At 45.1% G+C, this 23,344-nt stretch overlaps 1 protein-coding gene across 4 annotated transcripts; it reads right to left on the bottom strand.

Annotated features, from left to right (window-relative positions):
- Positions 1–1,225: 1,225 nt before the first annotated feature.
- Positions 1,226–22,779, bottom strand: LOC116232477 (ATP-binding cassette sub-family A member 10-like). Of its 4 annotated transcripts, none has more exons than XM_090121785.1 (40): positions 22,597–22,779; positions 21,558–21,830; positions 19,572–19,681; positions 18,883–19,093; positions 18,320–18,478; positions 18,058–18,158; positions 17,258–17,484; positions 16,863–17,001; positions 16,329–16,514; positions 16,039–16,186; positions 15,331–15,502; positions 14,792–14,850; positions 14,276–14,386; positions 14,008–14,183; positions 13,674–13,793; positions 13,273–13,411; positions 12,965–13,055; positions 12,601–12,740; positions 12,005–12,121; positions 11,691–11,883; positions 10,716–10,882; positions 10,038–10,165; positions 9,552–9,689; positions 9,294–9,407; positions 8,863–9,033; positions 8,289–8,399; positions 7,595–7,723; positions 6,864–6,932; positions 6,379–6,470; positions 6,158–6,278; positions 5,711–5,828; positions 5,169–5,260; positions 4,654–4,832; positions 3,821–3,896; positions 3,469–3,563; positions 3,072–3,191; positions 2,793–2,933; positions 2,440–2,519; positions 2,304–2,359; positions 1,226–1,794 (listed from the first exon to the last, which is right to left on the bottom strand). In XM_090121785.1, exons 3-40 carry the CDS (start codon positions 19,671–19,673, stop codon positions 1,696–1,698), a joined length of 4,887 nt encoding a protein of 1,628 aa, XP_089977911.1. In that variant the 5' UTR covers positions 19,674–19,681; positions 21,558–21,830; positions 22,597–22,779; the 3' UTR covers positions 1,226–1,695. The 4 variants fall into 4 exon arrangements, with proteins under 4 accessions (XP_089977911.1, XP_089977910.1, XP_089977909.1 ...); XM_090121784.1 differs by lacking the exon at positions 22,597–22,779 and adding an exon at positions 22,076–22,197; XM_090121783.1 differs by lacking the exon at positions 22,597–22,779 and adding an exon at positions 21,945–22,108.
- Positions 22,780–23,344: the final 565 nt, after the last annotated feature.

Below are 23,344 nucleotides of genomic sequence, written 5' to 3'. Positions count from 1 at the left end.
CTTTAAACTGAAAGATGCATTTTGCTTCTTGCTGCTGCTCCATGATGCCTGTTTGGGGCATGATGCTTTGGGACTGGTGGTGAATGGCCCTTTGTGCAACGAGGGCATGCTGGCCACCCAGCTGTCAGCAGGGAAAATTGGAAGAAGTATAAAGAAGGCATTATTAAACCTAAAAATAAATACAAATCTGCATTGCACAAGGGAGCAGGCAGTGCACAAGCAGGGGACTGCTTGCTGGAGAGAGGCAGGTTGCATGCTGAAATGCCCTACCTGCACTACAGCAGCAGCAGAGTGATGGCAGCAATGAGGGGGCATTTCCCCCCAGCCTCTCAGGGAAGGGATGGTGGGAGGGTGACCTCTGCAGGGAACGTTCACGAAGCCTGATAGCTTCCAGAAAATCTCACTCTTGTTTTTTTTTCTTTTTTTTTTTTCTTTTCCCCCTTAAACAGCAAAGCCAAGTGCTCATGAACTTTTTGAGCACTTTTGTCCATTCTCTGCTGCTAGCTAATCTCTTTTTTTGTGCAGGGCACAGAACTCCTTTCTCCCAGTGCTGGCTGTGGCCCAGGTCCTGGGAATCTCAGTCTTGTGCTGGTGATGGCACTGTCCCTATCACCCTTCCCTGTCTCCAGCTCCTGCCAGGCAGACTCAGAGCACTCTGGGGGTCTTTTCCTTGTTAAAAAAGCAAAGGTCTGAGTATAGGGGCAGGAATACAGAGGGGAGCAGCAATGTATAGAATCACTGAGGTTGGGAAATATATCTAAGATCACCCAGTCCAACCATCCACCCACTGTGCCTGCTAACCACGTCCCTAACGTATTGCATAAATGGCTGTGATATCAAAGTGGCCATGGCTTGCACAGCCCTGAATCAGACTGCTGCAGCTATCCTCAGCACGCTGAATGGAGCTCTTCTCTTTCCCTGAGTTTACTTTCTCTGGAACTGAATGCACAAGCAGGTGACTCAAGTGTTTAGGGCTTCTCCTATCTCATTTCCCAGGGGTGGGAGTAAAACCATTGTGCAAGCAGCAGGGAAATAATCTCTGAGTGAGTGTTCTCTGGCTGCCAGAGCACGTTTTGGAGCTGAGTGCATGATGTCTATGGGCAGAGACTGCAACACAGCCACCAGTGTATGTTATAGAGGAAAGTTAGGCTTCATGTTTTCTGAAGGGGTTTTTGCTGTTGTGAATGAGCACAGGTATAACGTGAGGGCATAACCATGTGTTCTACACAGACATTTATTGGAAGGATATAAAAATAGAGGGTAAACTTTAATAAGATGTGTTTAAAGGCATCTCATAGTTCCATGTGTGTGGGAGATGAACTGAGGAGATGAGCAGTGTGGTCAGACTTGCTGATGCACCCAGATCCACCAAGCAAAGCCTTGTCCTTAGAGATGGGGTAGGAATCCCTCCTGGTCATCTGCTCCAACCTGCTTTGCTTGATGGTGGCTCCCACTGGTGCAGGTACAGATTCAACAAGCAGTTGTTGGAGGCTCTCTTGGGACAAAGCTCAGTGTAGGCACTCATGGAATCCTGGTGAAATGCCTTCTGCATCAGCGTGCAGCCCTGGGCTGATCCTCTCCAGAGAGGCAGAGCCTGATCCTATTCCTGGTACGCTGATAATGGTAGTAGATACGTGCAGTTATCACATCACTTAGGCTAATACAGAGTAATGTGTAAATGAGCATCAGAGACCTTTAACTATCTTCCTGCTGAAGTTGTTTCCATTCAAAAGGACCATCCAAAGTGAGATCAAAATTATCCTTTTCCTGCTCTCTGGAGAGTTCCAAAAAGACCTAAATGGACAATGTAAAGTTGTGATTATTTTTTTCGACCCTCCCTAGATTCCGTGATGCACCTTTGCAGGAGGTGCAGCTCTGTAACACCTCCCACAGGTACATGAAGTAGCTCTATGTGGGGAACAAAGGCACGGTAGCTGAGAATTCTGCTCATAGGTATATCCATGGGATGGTTTGTATTCATGGAGGGATTGGCACGCACTGCAATGCTTTGCTATCAGCCTTGTACAAACAGTGACCACAGTGGCTGGGACTGGGCATTGTCAGGGACATCCATCTGTCACCATGTGCAGTGTGCTTGTTTTGGGTGGCAACACACTGCCTGGGTTGTCCTGACCATGCTGCTTCCCAACAGTGGCAAAACTAAACCAAAACAAATTAAACTCCACCATTTGCCACCATTTTCCTGGCAGACAATCCCATACCAGCCCCCCAGGGCAGTTTCTTGCCTCCCGCTCCTGGCCCAGACCTCACTGTGGTTTTACTCACACCTTGAGGTCACGTACCTGAGCCAAAGTATTCAAAGAGAAGCTGTACTCCTCGAGGTTGAAGTTTTGTTTGGCTGTGGAGGAATGGAAATCGAGTTGAAGACTACATGTTGGTGTTTCACCTTTTCAAACAGTCGTCTTGCTTTGCTCTTACCTTCCTCTAGCTTGGAGAAAGACTGAGACAGGGGCAGTGCATCTTCCATTGGGACCTTGTAGACAAGCAAAGAGGGGAACCTGGAAGAAAAAGAAAAAAAAGGGGGCTCTTACTCTAGATTGTAATTCTGCATTCAGAAGTTTGTTACAGTATGAGCTGGACCTATGGATGTTTTACTGTGGGGATAGCAGCAGGGCTGGGCTTGGTGGCATTACTGAGTTAGATCACCTCATTGGGACTATGGCATGTAGATCTCTCAGTAGCAGAGATCCTGTATTTGGCCGTCCCACTGGTCAGGCTTTTAGAGGTGATGCAATAGTGAAGCCACTGTTCATTCCCTATTTTGTAGTTACCTCTCCTGACGGGCAGCGCTTGGGAAAATCCTCAAAATCTCAGCATGGAGAAGATCAGTGGTCTCTGGGTCTTTGACTTTAATTTCCAGCACATAGCCTTTGCCAAACTTGTTCTTTAGGTACTGAATGGAGCCAATGCACCTGCAGGTGAATCGAGAAGAATAAAGTCAGTGTGGACCCACTGATATCTGCTCCTTCCCAAATCCTACTGTTATGGGGATCACAAAGCCTGGGGTGAGGCTGGGGGATAAACCCTATCCTAGTCCTGTTAATACCCACCGTAGCTGCCCAGCCACCAGCATGGCCACGCGGTCACACACTGCCTCTGCCTCCTCCATGTAGTGTGTGGTCAGCACGGCACCTGTCTCCTGGGTCTTCAGGGCAGCACGAATCATTTTCCTGAAGACACAGAAGTTAAAAAAAGGAGCCGACACTACCTAGAAATACCAGGTACTTTTTATCGAAGCTTTGCCCCTCTACCCCCTAAAATTATTAACATTTGCAACAAGGAGAACTTCTTAGCACTTTGGGTAAGGAGAACCGAGAAAACAGGTTTTGTTAAAAATTATGCAAGCAGCATCAACTACAGATGGGATAGAATGCTCTTTAACCAACCCTACACATCCACTCCTAGTTTCCAGCCCTTCGCCACGCAGCAGCCTGGGGTCCTGCTCACCAAATGCAGCGCTGTCCTTTGGGGTCCATGCCAGTCGATGGCTCATCCAACAACAGGACTGAAGGGTTGCCCAGCATGCACACAGCGAAGCACAGCTATGGCAGGGAGAGAGGTTGGGGTCAAACCTACAGCCCCAGCAGTGTGTCTTCAAGGAGCTGCAGGCAGCACTGCATTCTTTATGAACACATCAAACTTCTGATTGATACGAGACAGGGACTTGGAAGGTGCAATGTGATGCTTTCCCAGGTGGCTGGGAGCACAGGGAGGTCCCACTGTTCCCAGAGGACATTTTTCATTTGTGCTATGAACATTACAGTGCTCGTTATAGGAAAAAGAAGGAAAAAAAATGCACCTTTCTGGTTATCCCAGCAGGTAGTTTTCTGGTTGGCTTTTTTAAATAGTCTTGAAGCTCCAGAGCATTCACTATTCTGTGAGAAAGAGAAAGAAAGGGGAAAAAAGAAGTTGTTATTCTCTGACACAGTACTCTAATCAGAAGTTCCCAAAAGAATAAGAAAAAGGAACTTTCTTATCCCTGACTCTCGGCTCCTGTTTGATTTCAGTAAATTGTGTTATAAAAACATAAGCGAATGCTTATGGAGCCATTCAGACTGGAAAAGACCTCTAACATCCCCAAGTCCAACCCCAACCCACCCTGCTATGCCCACTGACCATATCCCCAAGTGCCACATTTCCACGGTTCTGAACACCTTCAGGAATGCTGATTCCCCCCACGGCCTGGGCAGCCCATGCCAACACATCACCACTTAACTGAAGTGTACTGAACAGACCTCAAAATCTATTCTAAAAACTGTCGCTTGTGTCAACAGCATTATAGATCCACTCCATCTTCTGTGCCTGCTGAGTAGGCACTATGTAAGCGCCTTCCTTGCAATGCCAAACAATAAAATCAGAGATTTTAGAAACGCTTCCTATGGGTAATGTATTTTAAGGGATGTTAGTGGTAAATCCATCCCCACCAAATGCACTTAGGCAAACCGGAGCTTTCCTTAACCCACTCATTCAATCACAGCATTTAGTACAAAATCCCTTTTACAGATTTGCTTCCTGAGTTTATTCCAAGGCATCTTCTTGCTCACTGAGGGTTCTGACATTCAAATCTCCTCGCTACGCCCTACGATGTGGAATAAACCCTTGACTGACCCCAGGACCACCCTCACCCCATACCTGTTGATGGCAGTGGCGATGTCCTCCTTGTGCACACCCTTTACAGCAGCATAGATCTTCAGGTGCTCGTGCACGGTGAGGTCTGGCCATAGTGGGTCCTCCTGTGGGCAGTGCCCCAGGTAGGCAAACGCATGGTCCTGTGTCCAGCACAGCGTGGCATCACGGCTCCTCAGCAGCACCTGCATGATCACGCTGTGTTTCACATGTGCACAGCCAAGGGTGGAAGGTTTGGAGGGAAACTATGGGCTTCACAGGGCTTTAGGGGAGGAAACCTGAGGGGTGAGGGATTGGTTTTGCAACCCTCAGATACATGGCTCCTGAATATAATGGTGAGTTAGCATAGATGCACACGGTGGTTAGAGTTAGCAGCAGCTCACCATCATTTTTATTAATACATAGTTCAATAGAACAATGTGTTTGGTTAATCCCTAGTATTACTTTGAAGAAAAACTTAGCTGGGCACAAGCTCTGCATTTTTAGCACACATCTATCCCTGCCCTCCAGCAGCCTCCTACCTGCCCAGCTGTCAGCGTTGTCTCCCCAGCTATCATATTGATGACCGTGCTCTTACCAGCTCCATTGGGCCCCAGGAGTCCTAACACTTCTCCTGAAATCAGTACACAGCATTTCTTAGTAAGGCCCGCCGTTCAGCTGAGATACCAGGCAGTCTCATAAAAAAAAAAAAAAAAGCTTACAAGAGAGTATGCTAATATCAAAGATCACATACAATTGTACAGATGTATGAATATATGAGCAGAGAGGCCATAAATGACTTTTCAACTCTGTAGCTGATGCAGTGACGTAAGTCTGAGCATCGCTTCCAGAAGCTGCTGCTGAAGTGACTGCTGTAGAAGAAGTAATGTAATTTTGGATAGTGGAGAGTCAAAGGTAACTGGTTGGATGTGTCTGTGGTATTCATTATCTCACCAGCCATACACTGGATGTGCCTTAAGCATGGAGGAAATGGATTCCACCTTGGTGTCACGGCTCAGATAGCAGACCCTGCAGAGGATTAGCTCTCTGGGTATGGTCAGAGTAAAACAGTTCCAGTTCTCACCTTTCTTAACACAGAAGGAAATATTTTTGGTGGCTATTTTCTTCTTCTTCCTAAAAACGGAACCAGCTTTCTTAATTTTATATTCCTTGTAGAGATTATTGACAATAATAACTGATTTCTGAAAGCAAGGAGGAGGAAGAAAGATCAGTCATTACACTGAATAGCATTCATCCTTCTGTAATATTTTTGCATTTTAAAAGGAAAAAACTTTAAAAGATCTGAGAATTTGAGATGCCACGGAACATTGTCCATTTTCCACTTAAAACATTTCTTCTTTATCCTGATGGGACCAATTCTGTCCACTTGAGAGCTGGGTTTTTCCATTGAGGAATGAATAATGCAGCCAGAGCATTCACTTGCCCTTATTAATCTTGGTGATTTTTTTTCTAAACCAACAATCTTATTACTGATATAAAGCAAAGGAAGAAGAACCACACTCGGCCTTACCTCCTCCTGGCTTGGAGCTGCTATGGCATTTTTCACTGCTTCTCTTTCAGCTTTAACATCCTCATCTTCCTCTTCGGGCTCCTCGGGATGCTGATGGCTGTTCTCTTTTCTTGGGGAAATTCTACAAATCCAACAGGTTAATCTTAGCATTTGGTCAAGTTGTTGTCTTCCAAGAAAAGCAGTATGCTAGGAGTGCCTGTGGTGTGTGTGTTTATACGAACCTAAATATTGGGTCCTTTCTCAGAACTGGCCTTCCATATTTTATCTCCAAATAACGAAGGAGGAAAACGAAAACCACAAAATGGATGTAAGGCTGAAAAAAAGAGGTTGCCACACTGACAGACTTGCCTTCCATTCTGCTGTGGCTGAAGCTGAAAAGATGGTGGCAGAGTTACAAACTACGTGGGGGGGAAAACACAGTGTGTGAAATTAAAGTTAGTTGCCATCTAAACGCAGGGTAATCCTGAAGGCTGCGAACTCTGCTATCATTCACCAGAACTGCAGAAAACACCAATGCAGAAGCATCAAGCTACCTAGACTTATTTCCTTCCCCATTTCAAAGGAACAAAACTATTTTTACACAGGGGGGTAATTTGTCATCCACGTCCCCAAGATTCTCCTTCTCTGTAAGATGAACTCGCTTACTGAGAATACAACTTGGAAGGCACACGTTCCTAAATAAAATTATTCTTAAATGTTTTCTTACTGCAAAGACAGCTATGACTACGTTGTTTTTTGGGAAGCCTTCAGTGAAGTCGGAGTCTTGAATAAAAATCTGTAGGAGTAAAAAAAATACACAGTGAAGACCTGCAATTCTTTTATATAATGCTGGGTAGCGTTAAAAGGTTTAAATACAAATAACAAATACATCAAGTATGCACAAAAGCTTCTAATTTATCCCAAACATTCACTATACACTCTTCACTTTGGGTACTCCAGTCCTACTCCAGAAAATGCTGTAGCACTCAGTAGATGCATCAGGCTCTTTTTTGGAGGGATGGTGGTTTGTCAGAGGAAAACATCTCTCTCCTTTGGGGGCCCAATAGAGGAGAGGCTGGAGAGAGGGGGACGAGGCAGAGGAGGGGTCCTTTTTTGGTTGAACTTCTCTCCTAATTCCCTTCTGGCACATAAATGGCTTTGCATGTAGCTGGAGGGTTTTTTACATTCCCTGCTCTCTTTCCCTGCCCACTCCCAGCTGATGTGCAGTAAAATGCTTTAGGAGTATCCATAACTCTCACTCAGTTTTCATGCAAAGTCAGCTGTGCAATCTTATATGATTGTTCAAGTCAAGGTGCTTGACTTTGCATGGGAAGAACTAAGATTACCTAACCCACAGTCACTGCCCATGTGAACAAGAAGCAGCCCATAGCAGTAATGGAGCAGAAGGACCACCTGGTCTGAAATGATTACCCAACAGATGCCAGTACAGCCATTTACCTGCTCAATGTTGAGCATGAGGCCCAAGGGTGGGTACAGGGGGATCAGCAGAGACAGGAGATAGAGGGAGATTTCGAGATCTAGTGCAAAATCCATGAATCTGCTGATAATAAAAGTAACAAGGCATACCTACAAATGAAACAGGAGGGTTATTCAGCTGTTCAAGATGGCCAAGAAACATAAAGACAAGAAAGGATGAGGGTACAGGAGGTCCTCATCTACCTCTGCTGCTGGTTTTGGTCATATGGGGAAACTCCTCCCCACGCACAGTGCTGCTTTGGTCAGAAAGCAGCAGTATGGGATCCCGTTCTGTTCCCATCCCACTTCACACTATCCCATCTGATCTACACAGAATAAGGGAATGGAGTACAAATTCCCCATTGTTTTGTGTTTTGAAACTTTAACTTGACTTTGGGGGAAGAGAGAAAGAAAGGCAGGGCTTGTAAGGATTGACCCAAACTGTGAAAAGCATCCTTATTTCCAGAACTGTGGGAGTGAAGGGCTGGGGGAAAACGGAGGGGGGGCAGCAAGCAGAACAAGGTGACAGTGATTTCTATTGAATTTTTTGTTATAAAACACATGCCCTTATCTATGTCCTGGATCTATAATTGGTGTTTTGACCTCTAGGTTGTCTTTAAGAACTCAAAATACATTTCTGTAAACCCCATATTGCATTATCAAGCTATATGCTTACCACTATTAGGATAAAAGACCAAAAATCACAGTTCCATCCTTTCCGAAAGAAGAAGGAGATAAAATAGATTAAGAAAATGATAGAAACTCCATAGCCAAAAATATTCATGATCTGCAGAGAAAAGTGTTTTTATTAGAGAAAATGGAGTCACGTCAACAACCAGAAACCTATATAGAACAATGTGGTTCAGTTTCTGTAGTCATTCATTAAGATCAGGACATTCAGAAATTACCACAATTTGACTGCTTAGTGTACAGCAGTGTATTAAGGCAGGATTTATTGCCTTCCTTTTCCAGCTGGGAAAACTCACGTTATAAGAGGTGAAATGAGGAGAAAGGCAGTAAGGATCTGGGGACCAGGAGATATGCCAGCATTGGCTGTACCCACATATTTTCTTCCTGCCTGCTACAGTGAACTGCTGAAGTCCTGCTGTGCTCCTGCATGATTTTGTGTGGATATTCTCCAAAATGCTGCCTCTCTAAACATTGCTGCTGTCTCAGCTAGCCCTCCTCTTGCCGAAAGTATTACCCAAATCCCCCCTTAGCAAACCAGCGTTCACTAGAATAGGACTCACCAGCAAGAAGAAGCTGCTGAAGGTTCCAGACACTCTGTTGCTAATTGCAAACTGTAACCCAAACATGGAGAAGAGAAGGAGCCAGCAGAATGGAACATCCACCAGTGCCTGCCCACACCAGTACGCCGAGGGGAAGAGCCCTGAGATCCGCAGCTGGGCACGAGCTCCTGTCTGGGAAGGAATGTGTTGGCCATAGGAACAGCTCTGGGAAGTGAAAAGCTAATAAAGCTCACAAAAATCTATTGCAGTACTGCAGTATTTGTAATATTGGTATTAAAATCCAATGTTTTTTTGTCTTTTAGCTGTATATGCTGCCTGCAAAGCTGGCCGTACAGAGAAAAGCCTCAGGATGCCATATTCACATGGCCTCATGGCAATACAGTTGTGACTCTTCTGCTCATATAGGATTTGCTGCATTTCAATGAATTTACCTTGTAGTCCTGCAGATAGCCCATTGCAAAGTGAGGAGGGAAACCTGGGAATAGCAGCAGCATGTAGATAAGGTAGAAAGAGACAAAGGAATCCCAGTATTGTGGATTATCTGTCTGAAAAACAGAAGAACAAAACATTTGTAGAAAACATCTACAGTCCAATGGCTAGATGCTACAGTTCTTAGCATTTAGCATAAGTTCATAGCATTTCTTGCAGTATAAAAGAACTTGAAGTGTCTCTCAGACTGTGACACTTACAGAGAAAAAAGGATGGCTCCAGACCCGGATGTGTGCGGTGGAATTGAAAGCTCTCAGCAGAGCATTGCTGATGATGTTCACAAGCACTGGGAAGCAGTTGATGGCCTCCATGTGGCAAAAGATGGTAAACCTGTAGCTCTTCAGAGAGCAAGAAACCAGGATGAAAATTCTTGGCCAGGAGAATTCAGGCCTAAAATAATACATGTCGCTTATGTCTTTTGTGCAAACAGCACAGAGAAAATCTGTATAATTGTGCTGCACAAATAGAATCATCGAATGGCTTGAGCTGGGAGGGACCTCAAAGATCATCCAAGTGGAGGAACAGAATCTTGTCTCCTCTAGCACATGGGTTACTGGCTAAAACACCAATCTTTGTCCCTAAAGGTTCAGTATATCTGATAAAGGTTCAGTATAGCTGAAGGAGGAACCGTGTTTAATTAGTGCGTTGTTAGGAAGAAATGTGAGGGTGGGAGCAAAAGTCCTCACCTGGCCTTCACGAGATACTTTAATGGCCCCATTGTATTTCAGCTCCTCTGTGATATTTTCCTTGTTTGTAATTTCCACTGCGAGATCTTGGCTCTCAAGGGCGTGGATAAAGTCCTCAATGCCTGAGCCTGATGCAAAAGCCAAAAGCAGAGAAATCATAATAGTGAGAAACAAAAGAAGCTTTGATGGTTTCTTTTTTTGAATCCATGACCACTGAACATAACTAGAGAAAGTCTAATGACTGTGAAAGCCAGACAGCACGTATGGATTGGATCACTGCACAGTAATTTTAGTGATATTAATGGATGACAGTTTCAGTGACTGAAACATTGCTTTTTCTCCCCCTTTTATTCCTTTGCTGAGTTGCAAATGTATTCTCCTGATGATGGTCTGACAAAGCCAACAGTATCATTCTCTGGCAAAATAACACGAAATAGCATCCACTCAAAGGAATGTCAAAGGTAGATTTCTGGAAGGAGACTGTTAATCTGATCAGGATTAATTCTGAAAGAGCAGAAACCATTTGGGTGGAGGTCAGGTCTTGACGCAGGGGAAGAACGGGATCCCCTCTCATCCCACATTCCAGTCCCTTTCCATGTCATTGCATGAGGATATCATCTACTGAAGCATCATCAGGCTTCATTTACAGCCCATTAAATCATGAGGAGCCCAGCTCACCCGTGCTGTTGAGCACCAGCAGGTTGGTGGTGTCAGCATGAGCCCTGGTCCGCAGGGGCAGGAAGTACCGTGATGTGCACAGCTCCCAGGCACTCATGCTCTCCCAGACACTTGTCAGTGACAGCTGTAGAATCAGGGGGAGCAGGAAAACCACGTAGAGCAGCAGACTGCATGGAGAGAGAGACGAACGAACACTTTGAAAGGAGATATTTTGCAGATTGTGATTATGTATTGGGAATGATAGACTATCTCAGCATGTCCCCTCCATTTCTTGTGTCCCATCTGGAAATGTCAGCATGGCAGACTGAAGACCAGTGGGGTCAAATGAGTTCAGACACCGACAACATTAAAGAAGTATCAAAAAAATAATAATTTAAATGGAAGTCTGAAAGCAATATTTTCCTTCCTCAGACTGTAAGAATTAATTCATTTTAAAACTTCTTTCCACATCTGAAATAAAATTGTTCCTAAAAGTTCAGAAAGTAAATGGATTTCTTTTGGGTAATTTACTCAGTGTAGGAATGAAAATGCACGGAAGATATCGAGTATCAAAATTGTAAAGAAGAGGAAGGGAGGAAGGGAGGAAGGGAGGAAGGGAGGAAGGGAGGAAGGGAGGAAGGGAGGAAGGGAGGAAGGGAGGAAGGGAGGAAGGGAGGAAGGGAGGAAGGGAGGAAGGGAGGAAGGGAGGAAGGGAGGAAGGGAGGAAGGGAGGAAGGGAGGAAGGGAGGAAGGGAGGAAGGGAGGAAGGGAGGAAGGGAGGAGAGGCTTTTGCGTTTAAGGCAGATTTAATATTTACCAGCAATGGAAAATAAGCTGCTTTTCTCTTCTCTGAGTGCAGATTGTCAAGATCATTCATAGCCAAGACCTGATACCAGTTACTCCAAATGCTCATCTGAACAGGGCTGTGAGGATCATCCCCCTCCTGCGACTGCCCCCAGCTCCAGGTCTACACAAGAGCATCCCTTTTATACTCACATGGAGAGGAGGTTCTTCACTGAGCTCTTGAGCTTTAGCAAGCGCACCCATGCCACGGCAGAGACCTGCTGCCTCCAGAGTGCCCAGCAGCTGACTGTCACCCTCCCAGTGTCTGAGAGCAGCAGGGAGCCTGACTCCATCTCCTCTGGGCTCCGTGCTCCTCCTTCTGCCCGCTCCCCAGGGACACACTTATCTGCAGAGAGTTTTCCACACGCTGTTATGTCTGAAACCAGCTTCTACACTGCGATGTTGGGGTGGTTGTAAAGCAGCTGTTGTCTTGGCTGAGGGCTGTGTGTTGACAGCCACAATTGTACCTTCTTGGTCCACTGCATCTTCTTCCAGTCTCAGGAAGACATCCTCCAGGGTTGTCATACTAACTCCATAATTGATGATTCCCAGGTCAGAGCAGCTGTCGAGGCCCCTGAACAGATCTGTGTGACAGAGGTATGGTCAGTGCCACCAAGGTGTCAAACACAAGCATGACTATGGACTATGGACTATGGAGAGGTGAGGTCAACCAGAGTGGGGTATCTCCAGTCACAGGGAAAATAGCAAAGCAATAACTGCCAGCAAGCAGGGGGTTTAGAGGGAACCCCAAACTGCCAGATTCGCAGTTCAGTGAAAATTTCATAGAATGAATCACAGAATCAAAGAATGGGTTGGGTTGGGAGGGACCTAGTTCCAACCTCCTGCCATGGGCAGGTTTAGCATCAACATTTCAGGCAGCAGGGCTATGGAACTGCCAGACTGATGGCCACAACTGCTGCAGCAGGTATGGGGTAGTGGACATTGCATGCAACGATTTAATAGTCTTCATGCTATCCTTGCAGAAGTTCCTCATTTCTCTTTCCCCACATATTTCAGTTTTCCTTTTCTATGGACAATTCTGAATTATTTTCATAAACATTACCTGGGAATTTATTCACGTTTTCTAATGGCAGTTTATATCTCAGCTCGTATTGACCATGTCCCGAGAGCATGACTCTGGGGATGTACTGCTTAACCAGAGATGTCACGTTCTCTACATCACAAGAATCACTGACATGGATTCTGTTCAATTGAAAGGAAAAAGCAAATGGTCAATATTGAAAACTAAACAAACAGCAAATGAAATGGAAGCAAGACTGTATTTGCTAGGATGCATCAAATTGTACTTCATTGCTTACTCTGGAGTAAATTACATCTTCGGCTAATTTAACTCAATGTGAATTCAGCTCATCTTAGTGGATTCATGCCTATTCCCAGACACTGGTCGGTACAGCTGAAGTGCATACCTTAAGTGGTAGCCAATCCCCCACTTATTCTTCAAGAACAAAGAGGAGCCAACACACTTCAGCCTCCCACGTGAGATAAAAGCCTTGCGGTCTAAAGAGAAAAAAAAAAGCACAAGAAGATTATAAACTGTAGAGCAGTGATTTAATCTTTTTTTCCTACATCTGGACCTCCCATGGGCTGTTCAGTGGTATTTTGTATTTTTCTGGGGGCAGATCCCATGATCCAGATTTTCATCCCAGGTAGATTGGCCCAGAAAAGGACTTCCAGTTGCAGGGATGCTCTGCAGGGATGCTGAGCCTCTGCTTACCCGCAAGGATGTCAGCCTCATCCATGAACTGGGTACTGAAGAGGATCACCCGGCCAGCTCTGTGTTCCTTGAGAAGGCTCCACACCTGGTGCCGGGAAAGAGGATCCAGCCCTGCTGTCGGCTCATCCAGGAGCAGCACCTGCACACGGGATGAGAGCAGATGTTCCCCACTGAAGGAATGGTTGCACAGCTTGTGGGATTGGTGTTCCCTGAGAGCCTCAGGTCCTGGAGGCAAGAGCCAGGCCATCTGGTGTGCAGGAGCAACCACTCTGGGCACTGCTCAGGGGACTCTGCTTTAAACTAGATGTGTAAAATTAAGGTAAAGAATTTACCATCTTTCTGGAATAACGATGGCCACGTTAAAATTACTGAATATTCTGTATATTACAGAGCTGCTTTACCTGTGGGTTCCCAAGCATGGCTATCCCAATGGATAACTTCCTTTTTTGCCCACCACTCAATTTCTCAGCTTGAGTGTCTTGCACACTACTGATATCCAGCAGTTCCAAAATGTTTTGCACCTACAAAAAGCACAAGAAAGCCCATTCCCAGAACCAGCTGTCTGTCCTCTGTGAACCACAAAAGAGGTGTGGCTGGGACCAAATAAGTGATTTCGAAGGCTATGTTGGCTTGCTTTGGGTGCACCAAGGTTGGGGCACTTTGAGTGTACCAAGGTTGGCTTGCTTTGGGTGCACCAAGGCCCCAGGATCTCATTACAGGGGAACTTGCACTTACCTCTTGCTCTACCTCTTTGGATTTGATGCCCTTGATCTCTGCAAAGGTTTGCAAATTTTCTTTCACTGTTAGGACTTCGAACTGCGTATCGAACTGTGGGCAAACACCGACCATCTCTCTGATCTCTTCCCTATCTCCTATCTCCGATAGCTTGTAGTCATAGATGGTTGCAGAGCCTGTTTATACAAATACAAATGTGATGACAGGGAACAAGCTGGGCTTTGCAGCTTTGAAGCTCACTCATCCCACCTTACCAGTCCCATCCTACCTTCAGAAGGCAAAGTCAGCCCGCTGAGCACATTTAACAGTGTTGTCTTTCCAGCCCCACTGTGACCGAGCAAGGCAGTGATTTGACCCTCATAAATATCTAAAGACAAACCTAGAACACAAAAAACACCAAATCTGGGGCAAAAAAATGAGGTTTTACTTCCCTCTGTTCATTGTCAAAGGCAAGGCAGGTCCAGAAGCACAAGAACTAAGTAGCAGTAATTAGTCAGAAGTCCATTAAGGAAAATTGAGGAAATATTCTGCAAAACTAAAACTGAAGGCAGAAGAAGCCGCTCTGGAATTAGCTGAAAAGACATAAAAAAGCTTTCTTATTCTCTTCACTTTTTGGAGGAATGGAAAATCAATGGATGTAAACTGAATAAAGTAGTAATCAGTTGCATCAATGTTTTAGACAATTTTTCAAGCAGTGCAAGTATTGTTTTCTTTCTTTGATCATCATATTTGCAGAGCTGTGAATCTTCACCTTTAGCAGAAATTAATATCACAGCTTTCATACCTCTCAAGGCTTCTGTCTTCTTGTCTTTCTTTTTGTATGTTTTTTTAATATTGTGGAGTCTGAAAAGGAAGGAAAGGCAGATATTATTTCAGAATTCTTGTAAGTGCATTTAGGTGTCCTTTCTTATTCTTATGGGTCTGAATTCAAAATGACAGAAATGGAATGTGAGGTGTGAGTTTGAGTGCCCTGTATACAGATGTGGACATTTCTACCTGGCACATGCTAACGAGGCACCAAGCCTTGCAAAGACAAGGTCAGCCCCATTGCAACAGGTGGCCCCTTTGCAACAGGCTGCCCTCCAGGTTCTCCTTGTTGTCTGCAATGGCAATTTACCAAAGTCCGTGGCAAAGTAAACAGCAGAGAGTTTATGGGGATTTCACCGTTAGTGACCTGAATTATCTATTTATCTCATCAACATTTTACTCTAATGTTTCTCTGTGAAACAAAACCACGTGAAGATGGAAACAGAACTGATGGCAGAATGGTGCCAGCAGGAGCATTGACCCAAGCTACCAAACAGCACAATCCTCAGTTCCAACCTGATGGCCTCCTTCCCCCTGAACTCGAGGGGCACCGGCTCCACGTCGTCCCCTGGGGGGTCCTCAAGGCTCCCAGCACCTCTGTGTCCTTCCCCAGGAAAGCCCCTCCTGCTCCGCATCCAATACGAGGGCTTCAGGCAGAAAAATGGTGGGGCTGGGATGCCGTATTTACCTGGCATGACAGTGTAAAAGATGATGGTGTGTCGTTAACTGAAGGCACCATCAGAATGCCATCCTATGGTAAATGCTTCTGCAAACTACCTGTCTGCCTCGAAATTGGTGCTTTGTCCCGTTAAAAGGTTGGGGAATTTTCATCAGTGTGCACAGGAGTTGGGTTAAGTAGCACAAGAAGGTGGCTTCGAGGCAATTTCCAATGAATTTCATCATTTATATAATAATTTAATATAGTTCCCATCATAAAATAACCCTATTTTTCTCATGAACAGTTCAATGACAGTGTAAGTAAAAACAGAAGGGAAAACAAAATACTAAATTCTTCACTGCCTTTGATCTGGGAATTACCAGAACATGTCAGGGATAGAAAAGTCCCTCAGCAGTGTAATATTTTCTTTTTCAGTCCAAAATCTATTTTGGTTGATGCAGACAAGGGAGAAGCCCATCATTTCTGTGAGGAGCTATCACACACAGTCCATATAATTCAAAAGTAAAAGGGAGGAAAGTACAGCTGTAAGTATAAGCCACACTTACCCTGCAGAACTTTGTCGAAGTAGACAGCTAACAGCATGTACAAGACCGAGTCAAAGGTCAGTATGATGTAGGTTGAAAGTAAAAAGTATGATTCCTCCATGATGTTAGAAAAAGTGAAACCTATTCCATATCTTTCCAAACTGAAAATCTGAAACAAAGGGCGAAGTAGAAGGATTTTCATGCTGAAAAATTATGCAAGTGACATTGAATCATGGATGCTGTTAACTTTGTTAATCCCCAAACCTTCTATTCCATTGACCCATTGACTCTGTTGAGATGATGCCCCATACCTTCGCAATGCCAACGTTGAACGCAAAAGGACAAAAGAGGCTGAGAAACCACTTCAAAGGTCCTGGAAGGTTTTCTATCAGCACTGAGAGGCTCAGGCAGCCGAAGAGAAAGGTGATGAGGAACCCCAGGGAGCCCACAAGTTTGGATGTTCTCAGGAGGGAGCAGAGCATGAAGACCAGGTGGACCTGTAAGAACAGGAATGTCCTTCAAGCTCTGAAGGAGATAAGTATCCTTAACCAGCAGTAATGCCTCTTGCCAGGCAAATAGGCCTCTGGTGAGCTGGGTCTGTGTAATAAAATATGACAGAAGTCCTTTCTCAGTGGGTAGACCTGAGTTTCAATCAGGTCTGGTATAACCAGCCTACAACTGAAACTACTCACTGAGGCAGGGAACCACTCAGCTTTTTCACTTCATGTGACCAAACACAAATACGACCCTGACCACAGTGCTCATGCCTTGGAGCAATGGTTACGCTCATCAAAACATCAATAAAACCATGCAGTGAGAAAATCTGTCTCTCAAATCCAACTTACGCATGCGAGGCCATACAGGAAAAACAGCAGTAGGATGGCAGAGAAGCTGCTGGTGTAGAAACTTTCCTGCACCACCAGGGCAGTCAGCAGGCAGGACAGGATCAGCACATAGATGGCATACAGCAGGCTCCAGGAGAGCCTGGAAGTGGATAGCTAGTGTTATATGGCTGTGTAATGTTGTTGCAAAGTCATTTAGATGGCAGAACCATTTTTAATTAAAGCATCATCTGTTTCCCAGAGCAAACCCAACCGTATCTTATGCAGAGCAGCGAGCATGGCGCACTTCAGGAAATTCCCAAAGAGGAATGGCCATGTTCAGCCCTTTTGGTTTGTCCTTAGAGTAGTCAGAAACCCATTTAATGTATTAAAATATTACGAAAGTGCCCAGAACTCACCAAAATGCCATATCGTGTAGCCCCATCAACTTCATCAGTACTTTGAGCTTCTTCTTTTCTCTTACAACATTCACAGATAAGAAATACATGAATGAAGAGAAGCACATCACAACAGTAATCATGAAATAAATGTACTCTAATGTAATTGAGGAGATGACACTCCGGGACTTCGCACGCACCCCAGCAATTGTTCTCATTTCTTCCCAAACAGAATGATTTGCCACCACCTAAAGGAATTCAAGTCAAAGTGTTAACATTCAGTTTATTTCCTACAGTGAGTTGTGGCTGTCCAATGAATCTTCCGATTCATCTGACATAGAATGCCTTTTTAATATTACTTTTTAATGCAGCCTTATAGACATCAGGGAGTAATGCAATAAAGTCTAATGTGAAGGGCTCAGTTGGACTCCCTCCATCATCTATCAAAGCCAACACACCCAGCAGCTGTTTGTGCTACCCAAGAATTGCCTTTTCCGTGACACCTGGGAAATACACTAAACCAAGCAATGGCATTGCGTTTGGTTCCCAGCCTTCAGGAACAAATGCAATTTTGAAGAGAAACAAAAGTTAGCACAGCTCTTCAAAATGAAATCGAAACCTAACTTCTTCTGCAGGAAACTGCTGATCCTATCCAAGTCGCTGCTGTCACTGCCAATAATACACAGGCGGTATTTGCTTTTTCTGGAGAGGTTTTCTGACAAGCTCATCCCTTGTTATTGTCACAGAAAAATTTGTCTTTCCTAGATAGAAAGATGTGTATCTTTTAAAAGGACATGTACTGCAGTTCGTAACTGATTTACCTCTATAATAGCAGCATCAATGCTGGACTGCAGGGACAGGAAACCTTGGTACCAGTACTTGGGGCTCTCACAGTAGTGATCCGAGTAATTGTAACAGGTATCTGCAGGGATGGAGAAAAAGGGCATCACTCATACATACACAACTGATTTAATAGAAGAGGAAAACAAGATTAAGATCCTCTGCAGGAACCAATAGCGTAAAAAAAACCCAACAAAACATTTTAATAAGAGCATCAAACAGCTTCAGAAAACAGCTGGGTACCTATGTATTCAAGGTTTTCATTTGGAAAAATCACGTTCTCAGCAGAAAACCGGAGGTGATAGGAGAAGTTGTTTTTAAATACAACTCCTATAATCTCTTTATTCGAAATCCAGGCTTCCTCCAAGGCTCTCTCGGTGTCCAGTGCCTCCAGTTTTATCCCTGGGGTTTAAAAGATGAAATATTGCAATGAGTTTCTGTTGCACTGCAAAACACAAGCTGTGGGTGTAGATCTTGCTTTGCTGAGGTTGCACCTGCCCTCTCAAGTTCTCATTACTGGACAGGGCACACCTGTGGCCCCTCTAAATACTTCACACTGAGAAGTGTACCTGGAAATAAGTGAATGGATGTGATTGGATGTGACCCAGTGGTATTATTCACTACACAGTGAACATCAGGCCAGGTAGAGTTTTAAGGTACAAAATCATAGAATAATAGAATCATGAAGGTTGGAAAAGACCTCTAAGATCTCCAAGCCCAATCTCAACCCATCTCAACTTAAACACAAACGTGTGTATAAAAGGTTGAATAACACCAAAGCCAAGCATTTAAAAGATAAATCGTACCTGTCATCACAGACTTTGAGGCCACCGTGTTCATTATGTGCCTGGTGGCTGCAGTGACGGGTGTGAAAGCAATGGTAACTCCAGTGGCATTGTAGGCAGGATCATCCAGCTGCCCCAGGTGGCTGTGTGGCACCTCGGGGTAGGGGATGTACATCATGAAGCTGCTCACTATGAACATCAGTGGCAGGAAAAGCAGGGACAGCATCCACTCCTAGGAGAGGGGAGTAGAAAAGGGGATTTAGTGGTAGAGCAGTAGAGGAGCATCTCTGTTTGATCAGGGTAAACAAGGCACTGAGTTGCATTGGTTTCTTGGTCAGTGACTGACGAGGTCGTTGTGTTGTGCAAATCTCCTCATGGAGAACCCATCTGTGCTCTTCCATGTCATCCAAAAGAGAAATATATTGGATAAAAAGGTAAATGTGTTCGTTCCCAGTCAGTCGCAATTGGCTTGGGTGGCCTGAATATCCAAGAGACAACGACAACATGATCAGCCAAAATCCCCAAAATCCAGATACGTGTAATATTAACGTGCTGCTTCACACCAAGTGTTGGAGCAACTCTTGGCCATGGTACAAACTGAGCTTTTGAAATGGACTTTAACACTACAGAAGGAGGTGGAGGTATAGAGGAAGGCAGAGATTAAACCATCTTCAGGGGCCACTTCATGTTGTGTTTTTTTTTTATCCTACCTGAAAACTCTGCATTTTCATCCTCCATTTGATAAGCACGTTTTTCCACAAGAGAATTTTAGTTTGCTGGAACACACTCAGATTTCTCTGAAGTCTCCTCATCTTTCTACCTAGAAAAAAAAGAATAAATTAATTGCTTTCAGATACAGCAATGCTAAAACATCAGAGACTGTTTTTATTTGCACGGCATATGCTTGTCTGCCAGAAACACTTTCTTTTTTCTGAGAAGGGGCTGAAGCCATTCGGTCCCTGACTCTGTCCTGCACCAGAGGCCATCGTTGTCATCAGTGTGTTCCTCATCCTTGCAGCTCAGCACTGTGACACCAATTAATCCAGATTTCTTCCATGCTTTAGCATGGTAAGGCTGGGAGGAGTTAACTTGATAATACAAAAGGGAAATCAGACTGCATGACCTAGTTGGTTTGGGTGGCCTGAATATCCAAGAAGTGACAAAAATATAGTTAAGTAAAATCAACAGATTCTAGTTGCATGCGATTTTAGCGTACTCTAGGCTTCACACCAAGTGTTGAGAAACTCTTGGCCACGGTACAAGCTGAGCTCAGACAGAAAACAGAGTCAACTGAAGGCAACTGGGAGCTATGAGAGAACAAATTCTTGGAAGTGCTTTCAGAGAGCTGCGTTGTCGGAGTTCCTCATGGGGAGCAAGAGAGAAAAAGCAACCATGAGTGTGCAGTGGTGGGTTACTCCATAAGATCTCGCAACATCCTCAAATCTGTGGTCAAAGCAAAACAGTGATTGTTTCCTGGATGACAACCAACACTCGTGTTGAGCCTTAAAGAAGTAAGGCGTAACATGCATTGTCAGAGGAGCACTGCAGATAAGATGTGTCCACGTTAACCATCAGGAAAATAGTCACGGGTAACTGAAGTGAGTGAAAGGACAAAGCACCCAAATGTGAAAGGGAAACCAAACTCCCACAGCCAAACTGCTCTGCTGCTCAATTATACTTCCAGACAATGTTTTCTTGATCTTCTGTATGCAAATTCTCAGGTGGAGCTCCAAGAGCACATAGAAAACAAACCCTTCCAAAGCTCCTAGTACACTTTGGGGAATGATGCCTCACAGTGCTGACAGTCAAGGTGCAGCTTATCTTCTTCAAATATTTATATTTGCATTATCACCTCTCTTATTATTCTCCACTTCACGCACATGGATGCTTGATATCAGCCAATTTCAGGGACGTGATTGCCCAGCCCAAGGAATGGCCAAGCTCTGCTGGGGTGACACAATGACACCAAACACTCAAAAAGCTGCAACAAACTGTATTACCTCTGTGGGACACTACGGGAGAGTAGGGACGGGAATCTGCTATTTGACCATCACACTCTGAATGGATTCTTGTCCTTCAGAAGCCTTCACAAAGCATATAAAAATATGAATTTAGCTTGTTATGATGATCTCTAGGCTTCCTTGAGATGGTGAAGCCAACGTACACTTGGACAAGTTGACCCACAGCCAGAGTTCCACCTTCACACCCAGGAGATTGCAGTGGGAAGAAGAGCTGGCCACCAGGTCCCACTCAGATGTCCCAAGTGTCCCCTCCCCACCACCACCAGCTGCGTCATCCCAGTCAATCTCAGTGGTAATTTGTAAGAGTGAAAGACAATTTTCTTTTTTTTAGTTCCATCTCTAGCTTACTCTGCTCCTGTGTATGTTGGATGCCCTAAAATACTAAACGCAGCTGAATTGTACCACGTTCTCCTAGCAAAATGAACTGCCAGAAATGCACCTCTGCTGCAAACAGAGCTCCATTTGCTCTATATCAAAGAGGTTAAAATGTCTCTGTTCTGCTTATAGTGCCAATAAGTTTAATCCCAACCTTAACTGAGCCTGTTCCAAGACACCCATTGACCCATCTTCCTGCATCCGTGTTCACCCAACATTATTTATGCTTAATCACTGAGTGCTTTCATCTCTCCGAAATACTGTTTTTCTCTTGTTTAAAGAAGAATGCTTGAGCCTTACCTTAATGGGAGGGTTTGACAGGGATCCAAAGCTCACTCTGTGCAATGCACCTCTGGACGTGGGGCTGCCGGGGAGATTCTGGCCAGTGGTTGCAGTGCTGCTCGGAGCCCTTCTCTTCACACAACCACTCCTTCACGTGGATATTTCTGCCAAAAGGCATTCCTCATGCGATCCCTCACTTCCCCCCCTTCCTCTTTGGCAGAGCTTCAGATTTATTTACGTTATAAAAAGCAAACAGAGCATATTGTTGTGGAGTTGTCCAGGCAGATTTCACTGGAAAAAAAAAAAAAAAAGAAAAAGAAAAAAGAAAAAAAAAAGAAAAGGTTACTCAGGAAATTCTTGAGTCTCGGCCAAGAGAGGAAAATTCAGCCCAACAATAAGCCGTACACATATCCTTTATCTGGCAAATCCTTATGCTTCTCAGCACAGAGAATTCAACTGAGCTACCCCAGCACACTGCTGCAGGAGGGAAGGTCGCCCGTTCCCTGACATCGGTTTTCTTAGCAAACTCAACGCACCGAGTCCCGGTGTAGGAAGAGCAGCGAAGTGCTGCCACCTGGATGGGAACAGCCCTTTGCATTATAAAGCCTCTTGCAAACGTTTAAATCAACTGGGACTGACAGCGGGCACGCTTTGCTTTTGTCCTGGCTGGGGCTGAGCTGCGGAACTCGTCTGCCCCGTGGCGGCGGTGGGATGCAGGAGCTGGGATGGGACAGAGGCAGGGATGCTCCTTCTGCTTTAGTGTTTAAATGACATTCACCTGTTTTACAACTGGACCCAGCTATGCTTCGAGGTGTGGTAAAAGAGGACGCAGAGCATGCCATTACATCTCCTTGCAAAGAGTGGGGGAATGAAGAGAAGTGGGTCTCAGTGACTCTCAAACAAGGACATCCCTGCTCATCTCCTTCTGAGGTGGATGGAGATCCACATGCAAAGAACCTCTTGGGGAGAGTGTGGCGTGGCCCAACTGGGAAGTTTCCCCACCAGGAGCAGCCCATGGCTGAGTAAGTCATTTGCATCCTGTGTCTGCATAACTCACCTGCATCATCCGCACCTGCTTCATCCATGTCCCCTGTACCCATTTCATTGCACAGCATCCAAGTGGCCCAGGGAGCTCATGGCATGGGTGAGGGTCTCACAGATGTGTCCTTCATAACGATGCTACCTCATCACCCAAATCTCCAGTCCCAAAGGCTGGTGGAGCAGGGAAACAAAACAATTGGTAATATGGAGAAATACCCTATGACCCGAATGAAGAGGAAACTTCTGTTATGATGATCTTCTCATTAGAGCCAGCCTTGACAAGCAGGTGATCAAGAGAAGGCATCTGCCCCTACTCTTCACTGAGCAGCAGAGGTGGATGCTAGCCAGGTGCCCACTCCACCTCCCCTCAACACAGTGTCAGACACAGGTGCTTTGGCTAGAAGAGCTGCTTTCCCCACATCTGCCTCCGGGTTATCCCAAGCACCAGGAGCTTGCAGAAGCACTCAAGCACTGGCATCCTTTCCTCTCTCCACGCAGCAGAGGCCAGAGATGGATCAGGGTGGCTGGGACACTGATTTTGGGTCAAAACCTCTATGGAAAGCACCACACTTGTTGGCTGTGCGACACCAGCCAGGAGACAGGACTCAGGCCCAAGCAAGCCAAAGTTCTGGTGTCCAAGAGCTGGGGAGGCTTAAGAGCCCTCCCTGAGGTTGTAGAGGAGTTCCTTCAAGGAAACCCCTGGTTTGCCTTAAGATCAGCAATACAGCCCAGCGAAATTATGGCTCAGCACAATGGATTCAGTC

The sequence above is a fragment of the Phasianus colchicus genome, chromosome 20 (assembly GCF_987193195.1).
Source record: "Phasianus colchicus chromosome 20, bPhaCol1.hap1.1, whole genome shotgun sequence".
NCBI lineage: Eukaryota > Metazoa > Chordata > Aves > Galliformes > Phasianidae > Phasianus > Phasianus colchicus.
This window is presented reverse-complemented; position numbering and strand designations above follow the sequence as displayed.